Source organism: Carassius carassius, chromosome 42 (genome assembly GCF_963082965.1).
Source record: "Carassius carassius chromosome 42, fCarCar2.1, whole genome shotgun sequence".
Taxonomy (NCBI): domain Eukaryota; kingdom Metazoa; phylum Chordata; class Actinopteri; order Cypriniformes; family Cyprinidae; genus Carassius; species Carassius carassius.
Genome location: NC_081796.1, coordinates 16,671,500 through 16,699,279, shown reverse-complemented (window position 1 = coordinate 16,699,279; position 27,780 = coordinate 16,671,500). Strand labels below are relative to the sequence as shown.

Here is a 27,780-nt window from a genome sequence, read left to right as displayed (position 1 = left end):
TGGATTTTGGCACCTGCTGTGTTGGACAAACAACTGTCAAAGATGTCTACCTCTACAATAGACCTCTACTGGACCGCACTTACAGGTAAAAAGATTTGGCTTTGGACAAAACAACTGTGGAGTGCAATCACCATGTAGTTGCATCTACTTTGTGAAGGTTGCTGTCATAACAGATTGCAGCTCTAACTCTGTCTGATCTTTACAATCATGGCAATCACTTTGTATCTATTTGAGCTCATATTTTTGTGTCTAGATGCCGAAGGTTGCAATGAAGTGTTCAGGAGACTCCGGTGTTAAAAGCTCTTGTAGACCCACCATTCTGTAAGTAGCTGCTGCAGATCAGTCCACCTCACCTGATACACACACAACCAATCACGCAGTAGAAAAAGGATATTACTGTAATGTAACTGTGGTGGATGAAGATTTTGGTTGAGTTTGAAGCTCGAAGTTCAGTCCACTGAACACTCCATTATTTAACTGAATTGGTTTAAATATAATATAGTCTTAAACTTCATACTAAAAGCATTTTCTCCACCGTGATCACAAAGATTTCCAGGCAATCATCACAGTATGGGGGTTTCTTGGGGAGATAACGCTTGTTCTGAAGGTCAATGGAAGAGGATCATTTGATGATAGTTTGTATTCAAATTCTGAAACCCTGACAAAACACTGAGTTTCATATAAAAGTCAGGAGAACTGAAATGTGTGTCTTTCTCTCTCTGTATAGAAATTCATTACTTTGATTAGACTCTGATATCGGTTTACGTCAAATTCTGTATTTGTGAAAGTTGCATTCTTTTAATGAAAAAGAATATTAAAGAACAACATAAAAAAAACACAAGCAAATTTCAAATGGCCTTTTATATATTTTCAGACCGAGGTTCAAAGGTCAAATTGTAGTTAATCACTGACTTTAGACAGTAACTGTTCAAAAGTTTGGGGTCAGTAAGATTTTTACGTTTTTATTTTTATGTCTTGCCCAGGCTGTATTTATTTGATCAAAAATAAAGCAAAAACAAATATTGTGTAATATTTTAAACATAACTAACTACTGTTCTATTTTAACACATTTTAAAATGTAATGTATTCCTGAAAAAAATTCAACAGTTGTGCTGCTTAATATTTTTGTGAAAACCATGATACATTTTTTGACAGGATTCTTCAATGAATAGAAAGTAAAAAAAAAACAGCTTTTAATTTGAAAATAAATCTTTTGATCAATTGAATGCATCCTTTCTGAATAAATATATGATTTTCTTAAAACAACAAAAAAACAACAACTTACTGACCCTAAACTTTTGAAAGGTAGTATACCTGGCATTTTAAACACAAGTTTCATGCATAAATCATTTTTATTCGAACAAATGAGATGCATTACAAACCTTTGCAAATTACACCGGCCCACAAAACAGATTCTAATTCTTCCATTACATCCATATCAGAAGGCAAGAGCAGATCAGATTAATGTCACAAATCAAAGAGATTAAAGCTGTTATTCCGATTGCTCTTACAGATACAAACATGTCTGTTTCCATGATCTGTTATCACAGTTGAAATGCAAGGCACTTTAAAGAGAGATCTGAAAGTGTTGAACATCCTCAAAAGTAAGGCAAACAGCCACTGATACGCACTAAATAAGACGTGTACGCTTTCTGCTTGTGTTCACTGTTAGACTTCTAGCAGCTTGATTAAAAATAATTTGTGACTTGTTAGTTTCTCTGTGTGTCATCTGGAGATTTGCATCTTGGGATTTTTCACTAGGGCTTTTATCACTGGCCAGGATACTCGAAAACTGCAGCCGCTCCCATTCCAGTCCCAATGCACATGGACACCACACCATACCCTCTGCAACAAGAAAACACAACACTGTAATAAAATCAACCAAAATCTGAATGGAAAAGTCCAAATTTGGGGGAAAAAAATGAATGGAATTTAGGGGGGGAGGGAGGAATAATTCATAGGACTCTTCTGTATGACTTTTTATGTGTGTTCACCTCTTGCGTCTGCGTTTGAGCTCATTGAGCAAAGTCACGACCTGTCGAGCACCAGTGCAGCCCAGTGGATGACCAAGAGCAATGGCTCCTCCATTAGGATTCACTTTCTCCATAGGAATGCCCAGTTTTTCCACAGAATACACAGCCTAGAAAATTGGGAAGGCTGCTGTTCTTAATAGCAGGAAAGTAGTGGAATAATTTAGGGATATCCAAGAAAATCTAAGTCACCTGACTAGCAAATGCTTCGTTGATCTCAAACACATCAATATCATCCACAGTCAACCCTGCACAAGCAAATGCAATATCACGCTTCATTTACAACCATTATTTATGAATAATGAAAATGAGAATTCTCTTTCAATACATTTAAGCATGATAACTATTAGAATATAAATGCCTCATTTGAGCCTGTGAGGCAACTGTACTCTCACCAGCCTGGTTCAGGGCTTCTGGGATGGCATAGGCTGGGCCAATGCCCATAACGTCCGGTGGAACACCCACCACAGCGCACGCCCTCAGCACCCCAAAAACAGGAAGTCCCAGTTTCTCCACTGTAGATCTCCGGCCAATTAGCACCGCTGCTGCGCCATCACTCACCTGACTGGCATTGCCTGCAATGGGAGCGGAAGAACTGAGTTGTGGAATTTAATGACTTATTTCGTTTTTCAAAACTTCTGCATATGCACACCTGCTGTGGTGCTGCCGGTTTCTTTAAATGCTGGTCGCAGTTTGGCAAGGCCTTCCAAGGTAGTCCCAGGCCGGATCCCATCATCCTTTGTGACAGTGATTGTGCGCTCAGTACCATTTTCGTCTACAAATTTAGTAGTGACTGGTGTGATCTCTTGCTCAAACAAGCCCCTTTTCTGTGCCATGGCTGCCCTAGTATTATAAAAGTCCACAAATGATTAGTCCTTTGAGCTGTTTTGAATGTATTTTTGCTAAATCCCAACAACTAGAATTTATAAATGCTCTATAAATGTCATGGCGGCAGTTACTTTTGTTGGGAGCTGAGAGCAAAGCGGTCCTGTTTTTCCCTAGTGATGCCAAATCTCTCAGCAACGTTCTCTGAGGTTATTCTGAAAGAAAACACACAGAAAACTAAGAGAAACCCATATTTTAATGTAAATATAAAAACAGGATAAAAGAATAACGGGCATACCCCATGGGAATGATGCAGTCCCTGGCTTTCTCGTTGTCCATCAGTCGGGGGCTGATGTCTCCAGGGTTATTCGGTGAACGAAGGGACATGCTCTCCACACTAGCATTAAAAAAAGGAAAAGTTGATGAGCTATAAGATTCAGATTCAAGTAGCTTTACAGGCTTTACATGGATAACAAAGCGATTTATAGCAATAAAAAATAGACATGCACATTAACACACAATTAAAAATAATATTAATAAAAAAACGTAATTAAAAAATATATTTTTTTGATACTACAACTGTAATTTACAATAATCAAAACAAAAAATAATAATAATTAAGACCCTGAAAGAGGTCTCAGTTGGATTTAGCAGCAGCAATAAAAGCAACTTAAAATCTTCAAGTAAATACTTTACATCTACTTTACGCAATGATTCATGCGACATCTTTTACTTCAATTGCTGAAATCAACAAATACAAGTGTAGCATACTAACCCACAGGCAAGTCCCAGGTCATACGAACCTCCTCTGATCCCACCTTAAAACCGGGAAAAAAACCTGTAATCCTACTATAATACTATAATCTTGTATTTTCTTATGGTTCGGCCCAAACGGGCCATTTTGCAGGTTAAATTGTAATTTTTACCTGCAATATTAAAAAGTGCTTGTAGTCCAGAAGAGCACTGCCTGTTCACAGTATAGACTGGTACAGACTCAGGAAAGCCACTGAAAGATAAAAAAAAGTATTTTATAGCTAATTCAAATGTTTAGCAATATCTTGATTTATTATTCAATTACTCATTTTACCTAAAAAATTGTGCGACTCGAGCCATCAGTGCACCTGCACCAGGTTGTAGTACATTGCCTGAAAAATAGCAGTAAGTGTATATTAATGTATATTATGTTAAAGGACCAGTTAAACCAAAAATGAAAATTTGCTGAAAATGTATTCACTCTCAGGCTATCCAAGATATTAATGAGTTTGTTTCTTTATTGAAAAAATCACATTACGTCACTTGCTCACATGTGGATCCCCTGCAGTGAATGGGGGGCGTCAGAAAGAAAGTCGAATCAGCTGATAAAAACATCACAAAACTTTACAAGTAATCAACATGATTCCAGTCCATCAATTAATGTCTTGCAAAGCGAAAAGCTGTTGCGTTTATAATAAACAATTTTATCATTAAGGCGTTTTAACTTTAAACCACTGCATCTGACCAAAATCTGTAGGTTCATAACGCTTCCTCCAGTGAAGAAATGAATCCCCTGTTGTTCTCTCACACCAAAAGCAACCAACATTGTTTAGATCTGTTTTGGACTGTTTTTGCTTGTAAATGGTGCTTGATCTGTGCATATTTCTCTCCCGATTCAGACAAGACTTCTTTCTCACTGGAGAAAGCAATGTTATGGACAGAGGACTTGTATCTTTTCACTTCACAAATGTTGTTTCTATCAGTTGTTTGGACTCTCATTCTGATGGCACACATTTAATGCAGAAGGTCCATTGGTGAGCAAGTGATGTAATTTTAAATTTCTCCAAAATCTACATCTACATCTTGGATGACCTGAGGGTGAGTACATTTTCAGAAAACAATATTTTTGGGTGAACTATGCATTTAATCAGTGTTCATATATGCCATTATTTTGTTTAGTATATCTTATTTTGATCAGGCTAGCTGTCATCTTACCAACACACACATCCCCTAGTAAAGAGGGTCTCAGTCCCACATCCTTCAGCACTGCACTCATCACGGCACTGAGAAGCTCATCTGGGGTAGTGTCCTAAAATCAAAAAGACAGACTTTAATAGAGAATACTGTGAATGTCACTGTCAATTGTCATATCGAGCGATAACCCACCTTAAAAGACCCTCTCTTCGCTCGGCCGATGGCTGTTCGTAGTCCATGAACCACAACGATATCATTTGGATCAGCAGCCAAAGCGCTGCACTGCCTCATTCCCACACGACTATTTGACGACAGATGTCCTGACAAAACCTGCACTCTGTGCATTTTCGGAAAAAAATAAGATAAGATAAAATAAAATGATAACCGTTTATTGAGATATACAAAGATGGTTCACGGGGTCTGATGCATGAACTATGCTCTACATTTCTAATGATGTTTCCTGGTGAACTTTGCTTCTCTGGTCAGACTGGATATCATTGGCTAGAGCGTTATGACGTTTTCGCATGGAATTATGGGGAATGAAGTAAGTTACAAATCATTGTGGAGTTTTTAAATGCAAAAAGAAATGATCTTTTATTACGAGAATTAAGATAAAAGTATTGACATTTTTATAAACTTTTGAAATTTTTATAAATATATATATAATTTTTGACAGTTTTATAATTCTGAACTCTTTATAATTCTTGCAAATTCTTTATTAATAAATGCTAAATGTCCAAAACTCCTATGTATAATGCATTCTGCAACGAACTTGCTTTGTTAATGGAGTCTCTTAAGTCTGTAAAAATTTTTAACAACTAATTGTAGTAGAATATTTTACCTTAGCCTGTATCTATTTGTTTGTTACCCACTGTAGCGTTTTATTTGTTTTTCATCTATTTCAAAATGACACAGACCAGGAAGGCCTATTTTGACATGTCTAAATAAAATTGCTTAAAAATATTAAGTAATTATATAAATAATATGTATATAAAGAATTACTACTTAAAGTAAAATAATGACAATATAGTTTAAAAACTAATTAATTTTTTTAATCATTTTGCTAATACCCAATCACTGAAACGTCGCGCGCTGTTGATGGCAGTCGGTCGAGGGCGCCAGAATCTCACGCAGTGCGCGCGCGTCATCTCTTCCTGAGCAAGGCTGACATTACTCTCACTCGCTCCTCTGTGGAAAAACTCGGCGTCAGTCTGTTCTTGCGGAGAGGAAACTTTCTTCCTTTGACGGCGCGCAGTCGACAAGATTTGCAGTTTTCTCAAGCGCATACCGCTCCATCTGTTTGGATTACTGGCATCCGCGACTACAAAAACATAATCCGCCAATCTTTTCGGAAGGTGGATTTGTGCGGTTCCCCTTAATTTTTGCGTGACAACTGTATTCATGTGCTCGCAGCTTCCGGATCTATCACTGTTTTTATCTCTCGCACAAGAGCACAGTTTGCGGATTTTTCTTCTTCACGGCGTTTAACCCTGTGAACTCGTTTTAAATCGCACATTGGTTTAATTAATAGTAAATGTCAACACCAGCATGAAGATACGTACGTAAGGTGAGTCCTATCTAGAATGATTATGACTGCACTTATATTGAAGGTATTGAGCAAAGATTTGCTATAGAGGGTAAAATACAAATTGTAATCGTTTTTGTTTTTGTTAAACATGATGCATTAGACTCCAGTCCAAATAGTATCAGGTCACAGCTGTTAAAGACAAACATATTCTGACTTAATGTTGTGTTTTGTCTTGGCTGAACTTGATCTAGATATAGGCTGCATGTAGAGTAAAATATATGCGAGTAAAAAGTTTTTAGGTGCAAATTGTGACATTGCCTGAACATACACTTGTAAGCACTGTATCTCATTTTAGTGTGTATAAATATGTATCAAACTCTTAAATATCTAAAGAAAAAAGAAAAAAAGTATAAAGGTATAGTTATAACCTTAGGTCATGAAACGGGCGTCTCTTCCATGAGATACCTGTAAGATTTTAAACATTCAATCAGATAAATGTTGTTTATAAGTGTTAATAAGTTGTAACATGCTATCTCAAGCTAAATGAAAAGTAAAATGGTTGACATTTTATAGTGCATTTACACACAATATATAAATATATATATATAAATTATATATCTGCAAAAAATCCAATTCACAATAATCATTTGTTTAAAGGGGTCATATGATGTTGCTAAAAATAACATTATGTTGTGTATTCGGTGTAATGTAATGTGTTTATGCAGTTTAAGATTAAAAAAAACAACAACATTATTTTCCACATAATGTACATTATTGTTGCTCCTCCCCTGCCTGTCTGAAACGCGTTGATTTTTACAAAGCTCATCGTTCTGAAAAGCGAGGTGCATGCTGATTGGCCAGCAATCCAGTGCATTGTGATTGGCTGAATACCTCAGGCTGGTGACGGAAATGTTACGGTGCTTAACCTACTGTGGTGCCGTCTCCCGGCACGACTAGAAAAAAACAACAACCCCAGTCTGGACTCCAGCCGATCCACAGCGCAAAGATTATGTATTTCCTCAGCTACCAGAATGGATCAGCTCTTGGGATGATGAAGCTCATATCGTCCTATTTGGAAAGCTAAACAAAGTAGTTTCGCTTTTACAACAAAAAACACAGCATCTCAACAACCTACTTTATGCACCAAGAGCTTGTAACACTCCAAAGAGAAAGGAAAAATTTAAATTGCTTCATATGACCCCTTTAATGTACCAAATTATAGTAACATGGTTGAGTGATTAATATTGCTCTTTATTTACAAATAAAAAAGATAAAAATAGAAAAAGATAAATCATCTTTGATGTCTTTTGAAGACCATGTATAACGATTTTTCTAATTATGGAGCTATTGTGTGTCATACAAATGATGATGTTAACAGGTTTGACGTGAATGCACAAAATTAGGGTAAAAGGGTTGACTGTTTCTTATCGCTTCTTACTGACAAACTTAAAATTAAATGATTTTTAAAAAAGACATATATAAAGCTATTCCATAAACTACAGTTAAGAATATATAAATCCAGAGCCTAAACTGTAGACATGCAGCCACTAAAATGAAAAAGGAGCTCGATGGGGTGTGCTGGAATGTCCTGCTTTTTCTGGCACTTGACCTTCATTGACTTATTGTCCCCTTGAAATATCTTGAGTTTATGTTTGTTTCCTGAAGATCCCTCTGCTTAATGAGTTATTGAATATAGGTCAGTGTTTTTGCAATATGTACAGGTCTATCTCAGCCAGACAATATGCCAAGAATGTGTCTTACGACATGAGGAAGGAATTTAGATGAACTTTGTAACTTCATTGCAATTATTGTTTACATTGAACTGAAGACACCAACCAAGCCTTACTGAGTCATAATGCTCACCTTAGATTCAGGTACAGTGGTGTTCATAAACAGCCTTTCATAGCTATTGATGTCAAGTTTAGGTCAAAACATCCCAGCAGATTGCTAGCAAAAATGCAATAGAAATACAAAATGAGTTGGATGGGATCTAGTGAGTCACTTGACCTCAAACTTCATCATCCTCAGATAGGCTTGCTACACACCCGTGGAGCCAAATTCTCAGGGTCTGTGTTTATATATGCTCTGTTTAGGAGCATCTTGAGAGGAAATTGAGTTCGCCCTCCCAAATAATGGGAGGAAAAATTATTAGTCTGTCAGTTTGAACATTAGACCCCTAAAGATTTAAGTATTCCAAAAATTTGATCGCCTGCCATCACACACAAGTCGTCTTCATGTCCAGTGGAAGATCTGTTCAGAGCACACAGCAACATTTTGAAGCAAATCTGTTGACTTAATTTTACCCTAGCTTATATTTTCCGGAATCCCTAAAGGACTATTTTAGGAGAGAGATGTTGAAATCTTTGATAAATGACCACCTAAGATTAGGATGTTGGAGAAATGTGGTATTTTATCCTGTTGCCTTGGAGAACTTCTTTATTTGTGGCTGTAAGTTGAAGTGTTGTCTGGTCAGCCACAGTTCTTCTTGATGGAACATTAATTTTGGGCCTGATCTCAGCGTTAGGATGATTAGACACAGAGGAAATCCAAGCAGTCTTTTTGCTTGGTTGAGTTGGACACACATACGCCAAAGAGCTAAGGGCCAGCGGTCAGTGTGATCGGAGTGGCTTCTGCAGGCTCTTTCTCTAAAGCTGCTGAAATAACAGTGGTGGTTCTTCGACTCAAGTTCAGTTTTGATAAATTTGGGTTAGGGATTTCCAGTTCAGAAATGGTCTATTATCTGTAAAGTGTACACTGAAGAAACCATCCACTTGTGTGTTAATTAAAAATAGTTTTCCTGGATTGTGATATCCGTGCATTCAATGGTTTCTTATCTAATTTCATCCTGTTAAGCACTTTGGTAGTTCCCTGTTTTAATGAGATGAAAGGAAGCCCTGTAATTGGGTCCTGTGTGTCTAACAAGATGAAACACAGGTGAATTGCCCCTATTAGAAAGAGTAGGAGAAGCATTTAAAATGAAAATGTGATGTTTATCTGCTTACCCCCAGGGCATCCAAGATGTAGGTGACTTTGTTTCTTCAGTAGAATATAAAGAATTTTTTAAATCAAACCGTTGCAATCACAGATTTGAGAGTGAAAAAAACAAACAAAACCAAATTAAACCCTGCGGATCGTGACGACACATTGATGTATAAAGACACAAAACGATCAGTCTGTGCAAGAAACTGAACAGTATTTATATAGTTTTTTACCTGTGATTTTCACCACAATCTCCGAACTGTCCTGCGTTCTCAACGGCTGACGCCTGACGCGTCATCTTCTTGCTTTACGGCGGATCACAGACTTAAAAAGGGCATTACCACCACCTATCTCTCAAGTGGACCAATGACACTCCTTATTGAGATTGTAGATAGAGTGCTAGAAAATCTGTTGGGAACGTGCTCAGGACAGTTCGGATATTGAGGTGAAAATCAGAGGTAAAAAACAATATCTGTTCAGCTTTTTGCACCAACCGATCTTTGTGTCTTAACACATTAATTGTTTTGTCATGAGCCTCAGGGTTTAATTTGGTTTTGTTTGACTCTCAAAGCTGTGATTCCCATTGTGTGTGGGCCCATTGTGTGTGGACTTACACTGAACAGTTCTTAAAAGAACCATTTAGTCTCAATCTAAAGATCTTATTTCCACTATAAAGAACCCTTTAAGAAATCCAGTAGAAACACTCTTACAAAATAAAGTTTCTTTATTTGGCATTGATAGTTCCATGAAGAACCTCTAACATCCATGGAATGTTACCATTCCACGAAAGGTTCTTTATATACCGTATTTTCCGGACTATAAGTCGCACTTTTTTTCATAGTTTGGCTGGTCCTGCGACTTATAGTCAGGTGCGACTTATTTATCAAAATTAATTTGACATGAACCGAGAGAAATGAACCAAGAGAAAACATTACTGTCTACAGCCGCCAGAGGGCGCTCTACGCTGCTCTGTGCTCCTGTAGTCTATCACTGAGCAGCATAGAGCGCCCTCTCGCGGCTATAAACGGTAATGTTTTCTCTTGGTTCTAAATGAATGCGATTTATAGTCCAGTGCGAATTATAGATGTTTTTTTCCTCATCATGACGTATTTTTGGACTGATGCGACTTATACTCAGGTGCGACTTATAGTCCGAAAAATACAGTAGTCAAAAAAGGCTCTTTAGATTAATTAAATATTCTTTACAGGAAAAATAGTTTCTTTAAGAACTGTTCACTGAAAAGTTATTTTGGAAACCGGAAATGGTTTTTCTATGGTATCACTGTGAAAAGCACCCTCGGATCCTCTATTAGAAAAGATTCCCTGAATGTTAAAGTTTATTCATGGAACCGCAGATGCAGATAAAGAACATTTATTTTTAAAAGTGCATGATATTCTGGTCCTATATATGGCTGGGGTCTTAAAGCACACGATTTGAGCCATTATCCTGTCTGTAGCGCAAACAATGATGGATGATTGTTGTGTCAAAGCTCAAACCTTTACCCAAGTAAATACATTAGTAATAGTGATGTTTGCTATCAAACATGACTAATAAAGTTACCTCCATGTCAAAGAGAGATCTCGGTGATTACTCTGAATTTTGGGGCTTGTTTTGTTTATCAGTGTCAGATGTTACTGGGGCAGTTATTGAAACCTTGATGTACTCTGTAACATGTCGAATTGTTCTTGTCTCTACTTGTGAAAGCATCAATCACCTCCAAAAGCGAGTGAAACGTATCAGATCCCCCTTTTAACCTGTCATAAGTGGGGCTGAAAGCTAAAGTGGTCTCACTGCAGGCACAGTGAAGGGTAATCATTGAGATTCCACTGACGTTCAGAGCAGATTTCTGCCGTTGTGATGATTTCAGCTGCCCCGGAGACATTTGCTATCATATATTAACACAAATGAGCAAGTAAAAATAAGAAATGTTGTGCATGTGCGTGGGTGTTTGTGACTGAGTGACGTTCTACAATGATAACAACATATTATTGTGCAGATGGTGCTTGTTTTCTGTGTCTCAAAATTATTCCTTGTGTGAAAATAATCAATGATTGCCATAAGACTACAATTCCATCATGATGCCTTTTTTTGAGTTGAGCTCGCTGGGTGGGGGATGAAATTAAATATCTAAAATTAAAATAGACAAGATTTTAATTAATATTACTGGTACCGTAATGAAGAAAAAAAAAATCCTAATTATAATAATACAATTCTTTAAGAATTATTAGTTTTAGTTATAGTTTTAGTATTAGTTTTATTATATGTATTATCGTTTTTTTATTTCTTATAAAAAATAAAAGATATTGTTTAAACCTAACTGCTTAGTAATATTTGGAATGTATTGCCTGCCAAAATCAAGGTTAAGTGATGCAACCAACATGCAGAAAAGAACAGGAAGTGATATCATCGACTGTGTCTAAAAATGAGTGTGTGTCAAGATCAGTGCGTCTTTAAAATAAATAGATCTTTTTATAACATGTGAAGTTTAGTTTTGGCTGTAAAATGTCTTTATGCATTTAATTTATGAACAATAATGTTTTAAAAAATGTTTTATTTTTTAAAATATGTATAAAACATTAAAATATTGATTAAGATATATTCAAGTTTTAAGGAAAATATAATTGTACTTTTTACTTGATGGTTATATTACATCATTACATTGCAATATAAATATATTTTTTTTAGTTATTAATTGTAAACATTTCCTAAACGTTTTTCAAAAACTACAGTACGAAACCAACATGAATACAAATATCACATTTCTAGGGAGATTTTTAAGTTTAAAATTTAAGTTTTTAAATTAGCTTTAATATGGACATTCTTATTTGTTATTGACGTGCGTTTTTGTGTATCTTCCTTTAGCTGCATGACACCCTGGAACACAAAACCAGTCTTAAGTCGCTGAGGTATATTTTTAACAATATCCAATTGTATGGGTCAATATTTTCCCATTCTAATAAACTATAGCTCAGTGGAAAGCTTATTCAGTTTTCAGATGTTTTCTAAATCTCAATTTCATAAAAATTACACTTAAGACTGGTTTTGTGGTTCAGGGTCATGTATGGTTTATGCCTTATGGTTCCAGACCAAGGTGTGTACTTTGGCAATGAATCTATACTGCAGAATGGATTGTCTGCTAAGGGGGTGTGCTGTTGCAGTTTCTGTGTCAATGTGCTTATATGCGCATGTGTGTGTGTCACCCATGAAAAAAACCTAATGCAGAAAAGTACATTATGTGCTCAGGGTGTGAGATTGGCTTGGCATTATACAAGTACGACTCTCCTCGGTGGTCCCAAGAAAGAATTGGTTTTAGCAAAGCGGTTGCTGTGTCATTTCCAAGAAAAGCTGCCACCACAACCTGTGAGTCACCGAGTTGCTGACAAATGAGTGCTGTCGGTAAACGCTGAACTGTTGGGTTTACCCACTGCTGGATCTGTGAATCTAACCACACTCTCTGGAGCAACAAATGAAGAAGGAAAACTCCAGATTTTGTTGTTAAGATGATGTGTGTGGGTGTTTAAATGTCTGGCACCTGTCAACCTATTTTTAATATGGATTTAATCATTAGGTTAATCAAAGACTATATATTATTTTTGCCAAGGTACTTAAAGGGTTAGTTCCCCCAAAAATCTAAATTATGTCATTAATAACTCACCCTCATGTCGTTACAAACCTGTAATATCTCCGTTCATCTTCGGAACACAGTTTAAGATATTTTAGATTTAGTCCGAGAGCTCTCAGTCCCTCCATTGAAACTGTGTGCACAGTATATTGTCCATTTCCAGAAAGGTAAGAAAAACATCATCAAAGTAGTCCACGTGACATCAGAGGGTCTGGTAGAATTTTTTGAAGCATCGAAAATACATTTTGGTCCAACAATAGCAAAAACTACGACTTTATTCAGCATTGTCTTCTCTTCCGTGTCTGTTGTAAGACAGTTCAAAACAAAGCAGTTTGTGATATCCGGTTCGCCAACGAATCATTCAATGTAACCGGATCTTCTTGAACCAGTTCACCAAATCGAACTGAATCATTTGAATTGGTTCGTGTCTCCAATAAGCATTAATCCACAAGTGACTTAAGCTGTTAACTTTTGTAACATGGCTGACACTCCATCTGAGTTAAAACAAACCAATATCCCGTAGTAATTCATTTACTCAAACAGTACGCTGACTGAACTGCTGTGAAGAGACAACTGAAGATGAACACCGAGCCGAGCCAGATAATGAACGAACGATTGACTCGTTCTCGTTATATTTATCTTTAAAAAAAAAAAATATTGTGGCATTTTTTTTTTCTGTGGTATCGAAAATGGTATCGAATATCTATATTTTTCAAGGTATCGTATCAAAGTTTGAGATTCCAGTATCGTGACAACAATATACCTTGGCTTGACTTTATTTGGAGGAGTGATGTAATATGTTGAAAAGAATTGTCCACCCTTGAAGATAGCGGTGAATGTCAGCCAACCTGAACCTGTTACAGTTATGAAAGTGTCACTAAACTGAAATAATTTAACTACTTTTAACTAAATGCTCAGTTTCCCAATTTCTCTTTCATTGGGTTCCCACATGCTGTGGCTTTAAAAACAAAAAGAAAAAAAAACCCTGGGATCATTGTTGAGTCAAGCCAAGCTGCACAGGCTTCAGCAAATGAGGGTTTGACAGAACGTCAGACCGTTCTAGAGAGTAAGCGTCAAGTGTGTGTGGCATGGCTAAGCGGGCCACTCTCTTACTGCGTGGAGTGAGTGAGCAGATGGGCTGGAGAGCTGGCAGTTGGTGCCAAACACAGCGAGGGCAGAGGGGTTTATTGAGATGCTCGCAGTCGCTGCCATGCTGGAGGGCCACCTGCTTTTTGGCAGCACGTCAGTCCCTCGGTGCTTAAATGTGTTTATAGCAGCCGCAAGGTCAGTGTGTTCGTGTGTGTTCCTTTTTAAATGGATTTTGAGGTGCCAAGTTGAAGATGTGATAGATCCTTGAATTTAAAGAGATGCCCATGATGCAATTGAAATAAAGACATCTTTGATGCTTTTAGATGCTGGTACAGTGATTGATAACTTGATTATCTTAATTAATAAAGACATTTATGCATTTGATTGCCAAGCAGTAGTTCTTAAAGTCAATATAAGGTTAAAACTTTTATTTGTTTTTATACTCATTCTTGGTATGTATATGATTAATACATTTTTTTATATTGTATTGAAATTTAATTGGTTTACTTATTTTATGATTATTACAATCAGCCCATATTAGATTTATTTTTTTTAATGTGTTCCTGTGGCTCAAGTGGTAGAGCATTGCTTAGCAGTGCAAGGGTTGTGGGTTCGATCCCCAGGGAACTCATGCTTGGTAATAAATGTTAGCTTGAATGCACTGTAAGTCGCTTTGGATAAAAGTGTCTACTAAATGCATAAATTGAATTGAATTGAATTGAATTCTAATTTGAAGTTAATCTTTAAAAACCGTAATAATTTAACATTTTTATTTTTTCATAAAGTACATTATAATGCAAAATATAAATGTAAAAATATCAATTTTAATATAAGTGTTCATATATAAATTTAAATGTAAACATTCTTGGTTTGTTTATTACTAAATAATATTTTTAACATTTTTAATTGAAATTTGATATTTTCATTAGTCCATAATACAGATTCTTATATATATATATATATATATATATATATATATATATATATATAATAATAATAATAATAATAATAATAATAATAATAATAATAATAATAATTATTATTATTATTATTATTAATTATTATTTTATCATATTGGATATTTATTCGTGAATGCTCAAATTTATAGATCACCTAACATTCACTTAAAATTAATCTTTAAAAACACTAATAAAAAAAAACACTTATAAAACACCAATTGTTAAATGCAATCTTCTAAAAAAGTCTTATGCATTTAATGTTTTCTTTTTTTCTGCAATTATAGGATCATGAGGTAAAAAAAAAAAAAAAACAAGAGTTTGTAATCATCTCATTAACAAATCCCCCCCCCCCCCCCACCAGTGCTGTTTTGTGTGTGTGTGTGTGTGTGTGTGTGTGTTCTACCAAATATTCTTCCTCAAATGCTTCTCGAGATCTTTGGGATCTTGTGTGTTTTGTGTGCTGTACGCTGTGTGCTGCTCTGCCCTGCTAGTGTGCACTAAGCATACATCTTGGCTTGAGCTCTGGAAACTTACAGCAAACCCTTTGTGTTTCTGTCAGGAGCCCAGGACATTTTTTTGCGCTGACTGTTTCATGCAGAAACTCTGGGACCATCCAAGCTTCAGAAACAAAGAAGGAAAAATAAAGAGCATTGAATGAGGCTTAGAGACAGAAAAATACCCTTTAAGATATGCAGGGAGAGGAGGTGTGGCTAAGTTTAGGTTCCCACTGAGCCAAACTCCACCAGTAACTGGTAACTGTGTATCATTTTAAAGGAATGTCTGTAAAGCCATTATGTCTTTTCATTTTACACTATTAAAGATTCTTTTATCAGAGACTTTCTGTTATTAAACGTATAGGGCACAAAGTATAGGGCTAACATTTATTACCAAGCATGAATACACATTAAAAGCAAAAAAAAAAAAAAAAAGTGAACAAAGCTAAAACGTAAATAAAGCAGCCTGCAGCAATTAGGGTATTGTACAGAACGTATAGCCTACATTTAACTTTGAAACTTTAAAACTGTCAGCAAATCTTTTTTTTTCTTTTTTTTCTATTGTTTTACATGTTCTTGTTAAGAAAAACAGGCATGTAAACATGATTGGGGGAAAGTCGGCTCCTTAGTCTGTTAACAATAAGGCCGGCCGCGGAGAAAACGCGCTCTGACGGCACACACAATGGCGGGACTCACAAATAACGGTGTGCTAAGCAAATAAGTTTTGTGAAGCGCTTCATGTTTTCGTTCCACCAATGAATGGGATCCTCATCTGGTGGAATACATGGCTCCAGCAAGAACTGTTCCCACTCGTCTCGGCTGGACTCTCTGTAATCATCGCTGAAGAACTGTCTCAGCCTTTTCCCTTGAGTGGGCATTGCATCCTCTTCATCGTTGGTGACAGCGGCTGCATCCGCGCCACTCGCATCAAGGAAAATGTTCTGATAATGTTCAAAAGTATTTTTTTCTTACTTCTCTCATGTTTTCATCGACAAACCTGAGATGTTTGTGCCGAGGGTCTAGGGCAGACGCGAGAAGAGGAGTTTTCACTGCATTCTCCAAGTTAGCGGTGTTTATTCATTGCTTGAGAGATGCCGCAACAATGTTCTTGAATTCGGTCACTTTCTGTGATTCTCCACAGCATATTTGAAGTACTGTAGAAGACCGCAGTTCTTATTCATTCATTAATTATTTTTTGCCTGCTTACATCTTCACAAATGCCGTGGAGAATCACAGAAAGTGAACGAATTAGGTTTTATTGTGGATTTTTTTTTTTAATGGCAAGCAAAAATATAGCGTAATTCGAATATCATTTTTATTTATCGTATAATTAGAGCAGAACGAATATCCGAATGTTCGACTATCCGTGCACACCCCTAGTTGTGTTTTTTTTTTACGTTTCACTCCTGAACAGTAACATTAGCCAATATGTCAAAGGCCTTTAATTGCTTAAAAGTTATCCCGGAGTCCTTTGCAACTTCACGGACTATAGCCTTGTCTTGCTTTGCAAATGATCTTGGTTGGTCGACCACTTTTGGGGAGAGTGACAGTGGTCTTGAATCAACATTTCTACACTGTCTGTCTTGACTGTGGATTTGTGTAGTCCAAACTCTTTAAGAGATGGTTTTGTAACCTGTTCCAGCCTGATGAGTAACAGAAACTATTTTTCTGAGGACCTTCGAGTTATTACTTGTTCTTGAAATGATACACTTCCACAAACATCATCAAGACTTTGATAGAAAAAGTTACTTGAATCATGTTGTAGTTACTTTTTACCATTCAAGACAGCCTGATGTTTTTTTAACCGTATAGTACAGGTGCTGGTCATATAATTAGAATATCATCAAAAAGTTGATTTATTTCACTAATTCCATTCAAAAAGTGAAACTTGTATATTATATTCATTCATTACACACAGACTGATATATTTCAAATGTTTATTTATTTTAATCTTGATGATTATAACTGACAACTAAGGAAAATCCCAAATTCAGTATCTCAGAAAATTAGAATATTACTAAGACCGATACAAAGAAATTATTTTTAGAAATCTTGGCCAACTGAAAAGTATCAACATGAAAAGTATGAGCATGTTCAGCACTCAGTACTTAGTTTGGGCTTTACTGCAGCAATGCGGCGTGGCATGGAGTCGATCAGTCTGTGGTCTTGCTCTGATAGTGGCCTTCAGCTCTTCTGCATTCTTGGGTCTGGCATATCGCATCTACTTCTTCACAATACTCCATAGATTTTCTATGGGGTAAAGGTCAGGCGAGTTTGCTGGCCAATTAAGAACAGGGATACCATGGTCCTTAAACCAGGTACTGGTAGCTTTAGCACTGTGTGCAGGTGCCAAGTCCTGTTGGAAAATGAAATCTGCATCTCCATAAAGTTGGTCAGTAGCAGGAAGCATGAAGTGCTCTAAAACTTCCTGGTATACGGCTGTGTTGACCTTGGACCCCAGAAAACACAGTGGACCAACACCAGCAGATGACATGGCACCCCAAACCATCACTGACTGTGGAAACTTTACACTGCACCTCAAGCAATGTGGATTGTGTGCCTCTCCTCTCTTCCTCCAGACTCTGGGACTCTGATTTCCAAAAGAAATGCAAAATTTACTTTCATGAGAGAACATAACTTTGGACAACTCAGCAGCAGTCCAGCCCTTTTTGTCTTTAGCCCAGGCGAGATGCTTCTGACTCTGTCTGTTGTTCAAGAGTGGCTTGACACAAGGAATGTGACAGCTGAAACCCATGTCTTGCATATGTCTGTGTATAGTGGTTCTTGAAGCACTGACTCCAGCTGCAGTCCACTCTTTGTGAATCTCCCCCACATTTTTTTTATGGGTTTTGTTTCACAATCCTCTCCAGGGTACGGTTATCCCTATTGCTTGTACACTTTTTTTCTACCACATCTTTTCCTTCCCTTCGCCTCTCTATTAATGTGCTTGGACACAGAGCTCTGTGAACAGCCAGACTCTTTTGCAAGGACCTTTTGTGTCTTGCCCTCCTTGTGTAAGGTGTCAATGGTCGTCTTTTGGACAACTGTTAAGTCAGCAGTCTTCCTCATTATTGTGTGGCCTACAGAACTAGACTGAGAGATCATTTAAAGGCCTCTGCAGGTGTTTTGAATTAATTAGCTGATTAGAGTGTGGCACCAGGTGTCTTCAATATTGAACCATTCAACAATATTCTAATTTTCTGAGATATTGAATTTGGTATTTTCCTCATTTTTCAGTTATAATCATCAAAATTATAAGAAATAAACATTTGAAATATATCATTCTGTGTGTAATGAATGAATATAATATACAAGTTTCACTTTTTAATGGAATTAGTGAAAAACTTTTAGATGATATTCTAATTATATGACTAGCACCTGTATATGACACCCTAGACAAAAGCTTGTCATGTTAACCCTTTTTAATTCAGCTGTTTTTGAAATCACATCCCATCAGCCGCAGAAAGTGCCGTTTACTCAAGCCTCATCTTTTCCAGCTTGGCAATTTGACATAATCACTACAAGAGTCATCAAGAGAGAACAGCCTCTCTGCAGCACCACCACTATATTTGGCTCTTTTTTTTACAGGCAGACATCAATTGCTCCAATTTGTATAGCTATTTTCCGTGGAAATGTTCGGAACCTTGTCGTTAGCACTCTTGTACTTTGACCCTGTCAAATTCAATGTTCTTTAGTGATTTTCTGGCGACCATAATTGCTCTTCTTTCTGTGATCTCTCCGGGCAACTCGTCAATATTGTTGTGTAAAGCTGACAATTATAAATGGAGAAAAAAATTGTATCTCATTGTCTTGCCTTTCATGTGTCAGAATCCGAAAAACTGCTCTCAGATTAGCCTGTGGCTGCTGCTGACAGATTCAGAGTCTGGCATTTAAAGCTCTCCGACTCGTCTTTGAAGAGCTCCGTGGTCGCTACCTTTAGCGTTCCCTCCACTTTATCCCGCTCGATTTGGCTTAACAATGTCTCAAGGGCAAGAGGGCACTTTCTGTCTTCAAAGACACCACGAGTGTCTCTCTCCTCTGAAGAATGACATGAAATAAGATTGGGAGATGATGGCTGCGTTTGCTGTTGGCAGTCAGACACACTGTGGCCAGTTATGATTTATTTACAGTGGGCCGTTATGAATAGAACTGCTCTGTGACATAATGCGAGTGACATATGTTATTTGAAGGGGTCATATCACAATCAAATTTTCTTTTTTTGTTGTTCTTTTTTTTTCTTTTTTATACCAAGCTGAATTCTTTTAATTGAGGCAGATTATTAGCACAGATATACTTGAGTCAATTGTAAATGCAATTACAATTAATTAGTAATTTGCAGGTGTCCTTACTTTTTCAACCTAACTTTTGTATTTAATGGAAAAATATGTTTTAATAAATAACAAGATATAATAAAATAATATAATAAAATAGCAAATAAAAAATATGATATAATAATATAATAAAATTTAAATACTTTGAATTTATAATAATAATACTTTAAGATTGTTTTTGAGGCTTTCTCTTTATAATATCTGAGCGGGGAATTGTATTCTTAATATATTGTAATCTATTTAAAAAAAAATGTATATATAGTACAAAAAAGCAAGTCATTTTCTGTAAATTGTTCAATTGAGTGGAGACACACTGAACCGTGAATGTTATGTAAATCCTCTGTGAGGTTGAAGCATTGGCAGATGTGGCAAGGGGTTATTGAGTCTCTATTATTACCACTTTCATCTGTTTGTTAGCATTTCAAGTTAATTATGTCTCTAATTACTTAATTCACTCTGTTTATGTTGTGTTTGCAGAGTGGAGATTTTCCCTGATGAAAGGAGTCGAGCGCTCCGCTCGAGTTCACTAGGGTCACTTCCAGATGATGACAGTAAACATGGGTACGCTGTCCACTCTCTCTCTCCTGGTCTCAAACACAGGCTTCTTCCCCCTCATAGCATACACTCTTCCTGTAAACAGTTCCTCACAGCGAAAAAAAAAAAAGACACTGCTACAGAAACATGTTTAAACACATTCCTTACTTGGCCCATCTTGGGATCATTTGTTTTTAAAGCTCTGTTGTCTTAAAATGCCTCAGCAGTTCTCACAGACGTTAAACATCAATACATAAACATCAAAAGAATATTTCTACATAAATTGCCTGTTTTTCTTTTTGAAAGTTAGTGCATTGTATCAGGGGACATGGTGAAATTATAAAAACAAAAACAAAAATCCCCTGTGTGTTCATTTCATTTTAATAGTTAGAAGCCATATAATTTACACCTTTAAAAATTGTGATTTTAATATATTGTTAACACTGGATAGTCAAAGTTCCCCCTTTCTAGAAACCGACTGGTTAATAACCCAGCTGGCAGTGCTGTAACTTACATCATCAAAGGTTATTGTGACACTTTTTTCTGCATATTTGACCTGCGACATGCCAGAGCTCTTTTAATGCACGCCACATTATGAGTACATAGAGAAGTGTAGCTGAATCCTGAGGAAATGTTGCTTTGTTTTTGATGTTGTTGCATGACAACACTACCTATGGTGTCATTTTATTATTGAGGATTAGATTCAGATGAAGTTTATCAGTCATAAACATCAGTGACACTCTTGAAATAATATAGTTCAAGATCACTGACTGCATGCTTGTCACAGAAAAGTAATAATCACACATTTCATAACAACTTGAAGAACCTATGAACACATCTTTGTGAAAAAAAAAATAAAAAATCTAACAAATGTATGAAATGTACTTCTGTCATTTTAATACTCTTGACTTTGTGGCTATTTTGACAGATGGCGGTCTCCAAAATGGACCCGGACAGCACAAGAACTCACAAGGTTTGAAGTGTTTTTTTTTTTTTTTTTTTTTTACTATTTTTTTGATTCATTAATAAGTACTACTGAAAATGGAGGGTTCCAAACAGATGTCAGTATCCCTGGGAAGTGTGCGCTGTTTTTTTCTAAAAATGCCACAGTAATGACATGGTGGCACAGTTACCACAGCAAAAGCTAACACAAACACACCTCTGAAACTGTTACATCATCAGAATTATTCTCTCGTTGAACATTAACACACAGTTTCAATAGGGCACAACAGTTCGAGGCGAGTCTCGTGAAGCTAGTCAAAAATTTGTGGTCATATTCCACCACAAATTGAAAAAGAAATTATTAAAAATTATTTAAATTGTAAAGTATTTAAATATGACTAGCATTTGTTGTCTTGTCTTTTAATATGTGGATGTAAATAATCATTGTGTTCAGATTAGCATTGTCACAATACCAATATTTTGACTTCAATACGATACTGAACCGATTCAATGACAAAAATTAATTTAAAAGAGAAAGAAATCTCTCACTTGACCAATGTTCCTGTCCTGCTTTTTGAGTATTTCCTCCCACTTAAAAAGCATGTGAGTTGTTTTTTGTTTTTTTTTTAGTTATTTTGCAATTAATAGCACTTTTTAACATCTAGGACCCTATAATACACCCGGCGCAATGCGACGCAAGGCGCAGCGCAAGTGTGTTTGCTAGTTTCAGTCCAGCGCCGTTCACATTTTCCCGTCCAGCGCCACGTCTTTTAATTAGCAAATACATTTGCGCTCACTTTTGGGCCCATGGGTGTGCTGGTCTAGGTGCATTGCTAGCGCAATGCTGTTTTAAGGACCTGAAAATAGACTGCGCCATAGACCAGCTCAAACCTGGTCTAGAGTCTGGTGCAATGTTTTTTATTCGTTATTTAAAGAGCCTACCTGCTGCTTATTATACACAGGGACGCAGCATGTATATATATATATATATATATATATATATATATATATATATATATATATATATATATATATGCCTACATGTCATAATGGATAGTCATCGCATGTATCAGAATTAGGCTATCTAGTAGCTCCGTTTCATCTCAGAGATGCGTTCTGTCTTTGCGATTGCCAAATTCCGCCGTGTAAATAGCAAATCCGTCATGGCACGAGCGCAACTGGCTCTTAAACGGAATGGAAGACGAGACTCTGATTGGTTTATTGCACGTTACAAAAAAAGTGGATTTGGACATGCCGAGTGCACCTGCGCCATGCGCTTTACACTTTGCGTTTAGATCGTTAAAATAGGGCCCCTAGAATGTCCTGCGTTTTATTTTCTCATTCATGCACGTTTCTTATTTACTCCCAAATTGTCCAAATTGTTTTAGCAGTTCTGTGTTGCATGGATATATACAGTTTGGCATGGCCAGTGAGAATGCAGTGAGCTTCCATAGTAAGGAAAAGATACTGTGGAAGTCAATGCTTACCAGTAACTGTTTAGTTAACTGACATTCTTCTAAATATCTACTTTTGGGTTGAACAGAAGCAAGAAATTCATACAGGTTTGAAGCAACTCGACAGTGAGTAAAGGATGACAACATTTAATTTTTGGTTAAACTATCCTTTTAATTGTCATGAAAATAATAATACATAATAAAAATGACCCTTAAAAGAGAGAGACGGGGAGCGCGTGTTGCTCTGATCTTGTTGAATGCTTTAGTGGTGATATGTGGTGCAGCACTGGGGAAATACCCTTTATTTCTTCATTGACTTCAGCTCTGATCCCATCAGAGGCTTCTTCCAGCTCTCCCTGCCAGTAGAATATCAGTGCAAACACACAATCACGCAACAGCCTTGAGAACCCTTTTCCACACGTTGAGCTCTTGATTCATGATGTCAAAGACCGATGAAGTAACATTACATACTGTCAGTATTAATTAAAACAAAAGATTGTGAGTTTAGATGAAGTTGTATTTATAGTTGGAGGTGTAGTACTTCATGGTGGTGTTCAGGGGACGTTTTGGTTCAGAGACCTTGGCTGGATTTAGCGTCTGTGGTTTGTGTACAAAATGTGTGTGTGTATACATCACTGTTTGTTGGAGGCTGCCTTTGGATTGAATGATGTCATTGTTTTTTTTTTTTTTTTTTTTAATATTTAGATAGATGAGGTTTTCTCTCACAGCTAGCCTCATATCAATTTTCTCTAGCTTACTTCCTTTAACCTTTGTTTGTAGTTTTGTTCCTTTTCATCTATTTTAAAAATGATCATCTGTCATCATGTCAAGTCAGTGTTCTTTGAGAACATATAATGGAAACATTGTCACTCAACCAGTCTCAAGGATTTCCACCAGATTGCCGTAGTTTTATCACAGTAAATCATCTTATCTTCACATCAGTATGATGAAGCAATAGAGGGATGACGATCCTTGTACTATTGCGTCATTCCCGTCGGAGCACCACTTTACACTGTTTACAGATGATACAAACCGCAACCACATAAGCGTGAGCAGTTTTTGTGCTTCTGATATCTCTTACTCTATCTATTTCATTTTATTTGATTAGATTCCATTCAGTTTAATAAATATTCAGTTGGATTATATTTATTTTGTTTTATTTATTTTATGTTCTGTTCAGTTAGATATATTCCATTCTTTTGTGTTCTGTTAGATTGATTAGGATTTTGTTTGCAGCAGTTATTAAAACAGGTTATGGTCTGAATTTGTCGGTGTTATTAACCTCAGAAATATGCAAAACCAAAACATTAAGTATGAAATCTTGAATCCTGACTAACTTGGATTAAAAATTAACCCAGGTTTTCGTATGATCATTGTAAATCATGAATCAAGATAAAACAGGATTAAGAATGACCATACGTTAACAATTTAAAATTGATTTTAGTTTGTTTGGGTACATTCTGTTCTTGTCCCATGCAGACCATTTGTGTGTAAAGCATGAAACAGACACTATCAATGATGCGTTATAGTTTCTCATCTCGGAAGCTTGCGACAGATGGAGGTGTTCTGCATTCTTGTTATATTTGTTATCTCAGTGTTTAATAAACCATAACATAATGGCACATACTGTATTACCTTACCTCAACAACACTATTATGTGTTTATGTTTCTTGTTTTAAGTTACTTGCATCATACTCTAATATAGCCGACATAGAAAAAAGTGGCAGAACTCTTTTTTTGTACCTGCAGGTGTGATTGAGCACAGGTTTCACTCTTCCTTGTACTGAATGGAGTGATTATGCCATTGTGTAATAAGCAGCTGAGGGTTTGACATTTACGCATGAATTGGTTTTTCTAACCTCAACGTGAAATGCATGGCAGATATCGACTGAAGCCACTTCTGCAGGTGCTCAGCAGATAGATAAGTTGAAGGTGGTGCTCTGTCGTGACTAACAGGGGTCGACAGAGGTGCTACAGTGGCTTGTTTGATTATGGGACAAATTCAGCTAAATTTAATTGCACCTCCTGAATGCATTGTTGGATGTCTGTGTTGAAGTTAATTTTAAAAGAAATATGCATAAACTTAAATTTGGTCAGAACATAGAATACATTTTTAACTCTATATATACAAAAAATTAAATGTCTGTTTATCTAGATTTTATATTCAAAATTACATTTTGTTTAGATTAGCACTAATAAATTTTATACGGTGCAGCACAGTTTGTGTATTTAAATTATTAATTATTTGATAACATTAGTCAATAAAAATACAACTACTCATCATTAGTTCATGTTAGCTAAAGTCCATAATGTTATCAGATAGTTACATTACTTTACAAAGTAATGTATTAGTAAATGTTTATGTTAACATTTACTAAGATTAATAAATGCATTTGAATTGTTAATTTGTTACCTGATGTAGTTAACTGATGGAGCCTTACTGTAAAGTGGCAAATCAAATTGGATTTTGGGTATTCCGCTGATAAAACATTTTGCTTTGCACTGAAATATTGTATGCAAAGTGGCACAACTGTTTTTTTGAATTCCCCCCTCAGTGTTTCAAGATCAGTATTGTTGAGGTTGTTTATTGAGGTTGCACATTAGTGTGGCAGTATTAAAATAGAAATGAGGTCAGATGGAGAGAAAGAGATGTGAGAGAATGTGTGTTGTGAACCCTTTCTGAACCCTGTCTAATGGAGGATGTCACTGTGGAAGAACAGCTGCGGAGTTAAACTTGCACTTGTGTCACAATAAAAGATCGCCCCCAGACTCCATCTCAGCAACGTCGCTTCTGTCTCGCCCAGCACTCCTCTGTCCCACAATGCCCCTCTGCCTCCTCTAGGATGCATTAAAACCCCTCAAATACATCACTGTCATTTGCTGCACATGACCCAGCCTTACTTCTTGAAATCTCTGTTCAGCACCATACAGTAATAATGTTGTTAGCTTGTTTAATGGAATAGTTTGGCCAGAAATAAAAACTGTCATGTAATAGTGTTCAGAGTGCTATTATTCTTCATGCACTAAACATAAATGGCTCCAAATATGATAAAAGCAGACCATTAGATCACATGTGCTGTTTTTCTATCTGTTCGTCACTTAAAACTTTCAAATTAGTTCATAAGGCTAAATCATATGGACTATTTTTATGATGTTTTGAGGGGCTCTTTGTTGTTTTTGCAGCTAGATTTCTTCATTATCAAAAGGAGCCTGAACATGCTGCAAATGAACTTATTTTGTGTTCATTGACATGAAATCAAAATGGACCTTATTAACTTTCCTAATGCTTAATTTCTTAAAATGAAAAATGTCTTTATAAATCAAGAAGTTTTTCTCTGAAAGAGCATTCTTTTCCTGCTGACATCATTTATGAGGTCTATGAGGTCCCAAAAGCCAAATAGCTGCTGTATAGTTATTGGTTTAAATGTGTGATTCACCCAAAAATTTAAATAGTCATAATTTACTCACCCTCAAGTTTTTTCCAAATCTTGTTTTCGCTGATGAACAAAAAAGTGCATATTTTGAAGAATATGGGTAACCAAACAATTGTTGGTCCCCATTTATGTGCATAGTATAGAAAATACTATGGAAAACACTGGAGACCAGAAACTGTCAGTTATCCACATTCTTCAAAATATCATCTTTTATGTTATCAGGTTGAGTAAATTATTATATTTCCTTTTTTGGATTAACTAATTTTTTACCAAACACACTTTCAGTCTGTCTGCATTATGGTATAAAACACCCACATCTATGAAGTCTATTTTTTTCTCATTACATATCCTGTTTCAGTTGGAAATGTTTAAGTTTGTTTACACAAGCTAGTTTTGGATGATTTGTTCATCATAGTGATTGCAAAAGCAGATCTGTATATTTTGTAAATGCACCACCAGTCCTGGCACTCTTCTGTACCAAGATCAATTACTATGATTAAGAATGACACAATGTCCATTGAGTAAGCCAAGGATGATAATTCTATTGTATTATGGATGCAAACAGACTTACCAAATGTAAAAATGACTCTGCAATTGCTTCATCTCTAAGATTTGTGGATAAATAGAGTAAATAAGTTGGCACCTAGGCACCTGAGACTAATAAGAGCTCTCTTCCATGATCACAGAGGTGAATGACCTTCCACTTAGACTTTAATTACGAGACACGCTTAATTGGACCCATTAGGGCCCCTTGATATGTTAATGTCTGACACGCTCATTTGCATGATTGCTCCCCATATCTCATTCGATGATGGCTGAGTTTGTGGACTATTTTAATGTTTCACAGGCTGCCGCTGGTGTTCATATTCTTGTGATTTTCTTGCACAGAGATTGCTGCAGTCATTCGTAATGCGATCCGGTTAAGAATTCAAGACACACATGAGCTGCTCCGATACATTCTTTCCAAAACCCTTCCTTTGTCCTTCTGATAAAGCATTGAGGCTTTCATCCAACATACTGTAATAAAAGTTTCCCGTTAATTGTTGGGAAAAACCTATTAGCTTTCGCTTTGCAAAGGACATGTTAAAACAAAAACATGTTGTTTTTCAAATTTCTTGGTTGATTCAGTGCTTGTTTTTTTAGTTGACTGGGTCTTTGAAGCTCAGACTTGCTGTAATGCTTATCTTGTTTAATATAAGTTGCATTATTAGAAATTCTCTCTCACACTAACACTGCGCTTGTCATGTTAAGTGTTTAATGCACCAAAGCAGAACAAGCCCATCAATGGGACCAAACCTTTAGTGCTAATATAAAGCGATCTCTTGTGTCTGGCCACGTGTCCGTCCCTGTGCGCTCCCTCTCTCTCTCTCTCTCTGTGGCCTGTTGGTTTACATCCTTAATCACACTATAGAAAGAGGAGCACATCAGCACTTTGCATCTGTATCTGCAGTGATGGAAAATAGATAGAATCAGGAAACAGAGGACCGTTTTGTCTACCGCACGGCATGTGACACTGTGTGAACATCGAGTGCTATGAATGACAAATTGGTATTCAAATGAAATGAGATATGAATGGGTTAGAGATCCAAACAGGACCTTTCTATTATAGTAG

At 36.4% G+C, this 27,780-nt stretch overlaps 2 protein-coding genes across 2 annotated transcripts in view; one reads left to right on the top strand and one right to left on the bottom strand.

Moving 5' to 3' along the window:
- Positions 1 to 1,418: 1,418 nt before the first annotated feature.
- LOC132124001 (3-ketoacyl-CoA thiolase B, peroxisomal-like) lies at positions 1,419 to 5,274 on the bottom strand. The gene is made up of 12 exons (XM_059534719.1): positions 4,995 to 5,274; positions 4,824 to 4,917; positions 3,943 to 4,000; positions 3,782 to 3,861; positions 3,631 to 3,673; positions 3,154 to 3,252; positions 2,990 to 3,070; positions 2,683 to 2,873; positions 2,426 to 2,605; positions 2,223 to 2,278; positions 1,995 to 2,140; positions 1,419 to 1,845 (listed from the first exon to the last, which is right to left on the bottom strand). Exons 1-12 carry the CDS (start codon positions 5,145 to 5,147, stop codon positions 1,770 to 1,772), a joined length of 1,257 nt encoding a protein of 418 aa, XP_059390702.1. The 5' UTR covers positions 5,148 to 5,274; the 3' UTR covers positions 1,419 to 1,769.
- Positions 5,275 to 5,879: 605 nt separating this feature from the next.
- Positions 5,880 to 27,780, top strand: part of LOC132123844 (mitogen-activated protein kinase kinase kinase 3-like) — a 59,910-nt gene continuing 38,009 nt past the window's right edge. Inside the window, exons 1-3 of the mRNA XM_059534533.1 lie at positions 5,880 to 6,369; positions 20,282 to 20,365; positions 21,267 to 21,311. Coding sequence (XP_059390516.1) covers positions 20,347 to 20,365; positions 21,267 to 21,311 — 64 coding nt within the window. The 5' untranslated portion in view covers positions 5,880 to 6,369; positions 20,282 to 20,346. The remainder of the gene's footprint in view (positions 6,370 to 20,281; positions 20,366 to 21,266; positions 21,312 to 27,780) is intronic.

What these genes read in the sequence shown, in the direction of transcription:
- LOC132124001 (XM_059534719.1), bottom strand. Translation starts at nt 5,147, where the DNA reads ATGCACAGAGTGCAGGTTTTGTCAGGACATCTGTCGTCAAATAGTCGT. An exon ending in GACTGCATCATTCCCATGGG is followed by an intron (nt 3,071 to 3,153) that starts GTATGCCCGTTA and finishes GTTTTCTTTCAG; the next exon opens with AATAACCTCAGAGAACGTTG. An exon ending in AACCGGCAGCACCACAGCAG is followed by an intron (nt 2,606 to 2,682) that starts GTGTGCATATGC and finishes CTCCCATTGCAG; the next exon opens with GCAATGCCAGTCAGGTGAGT.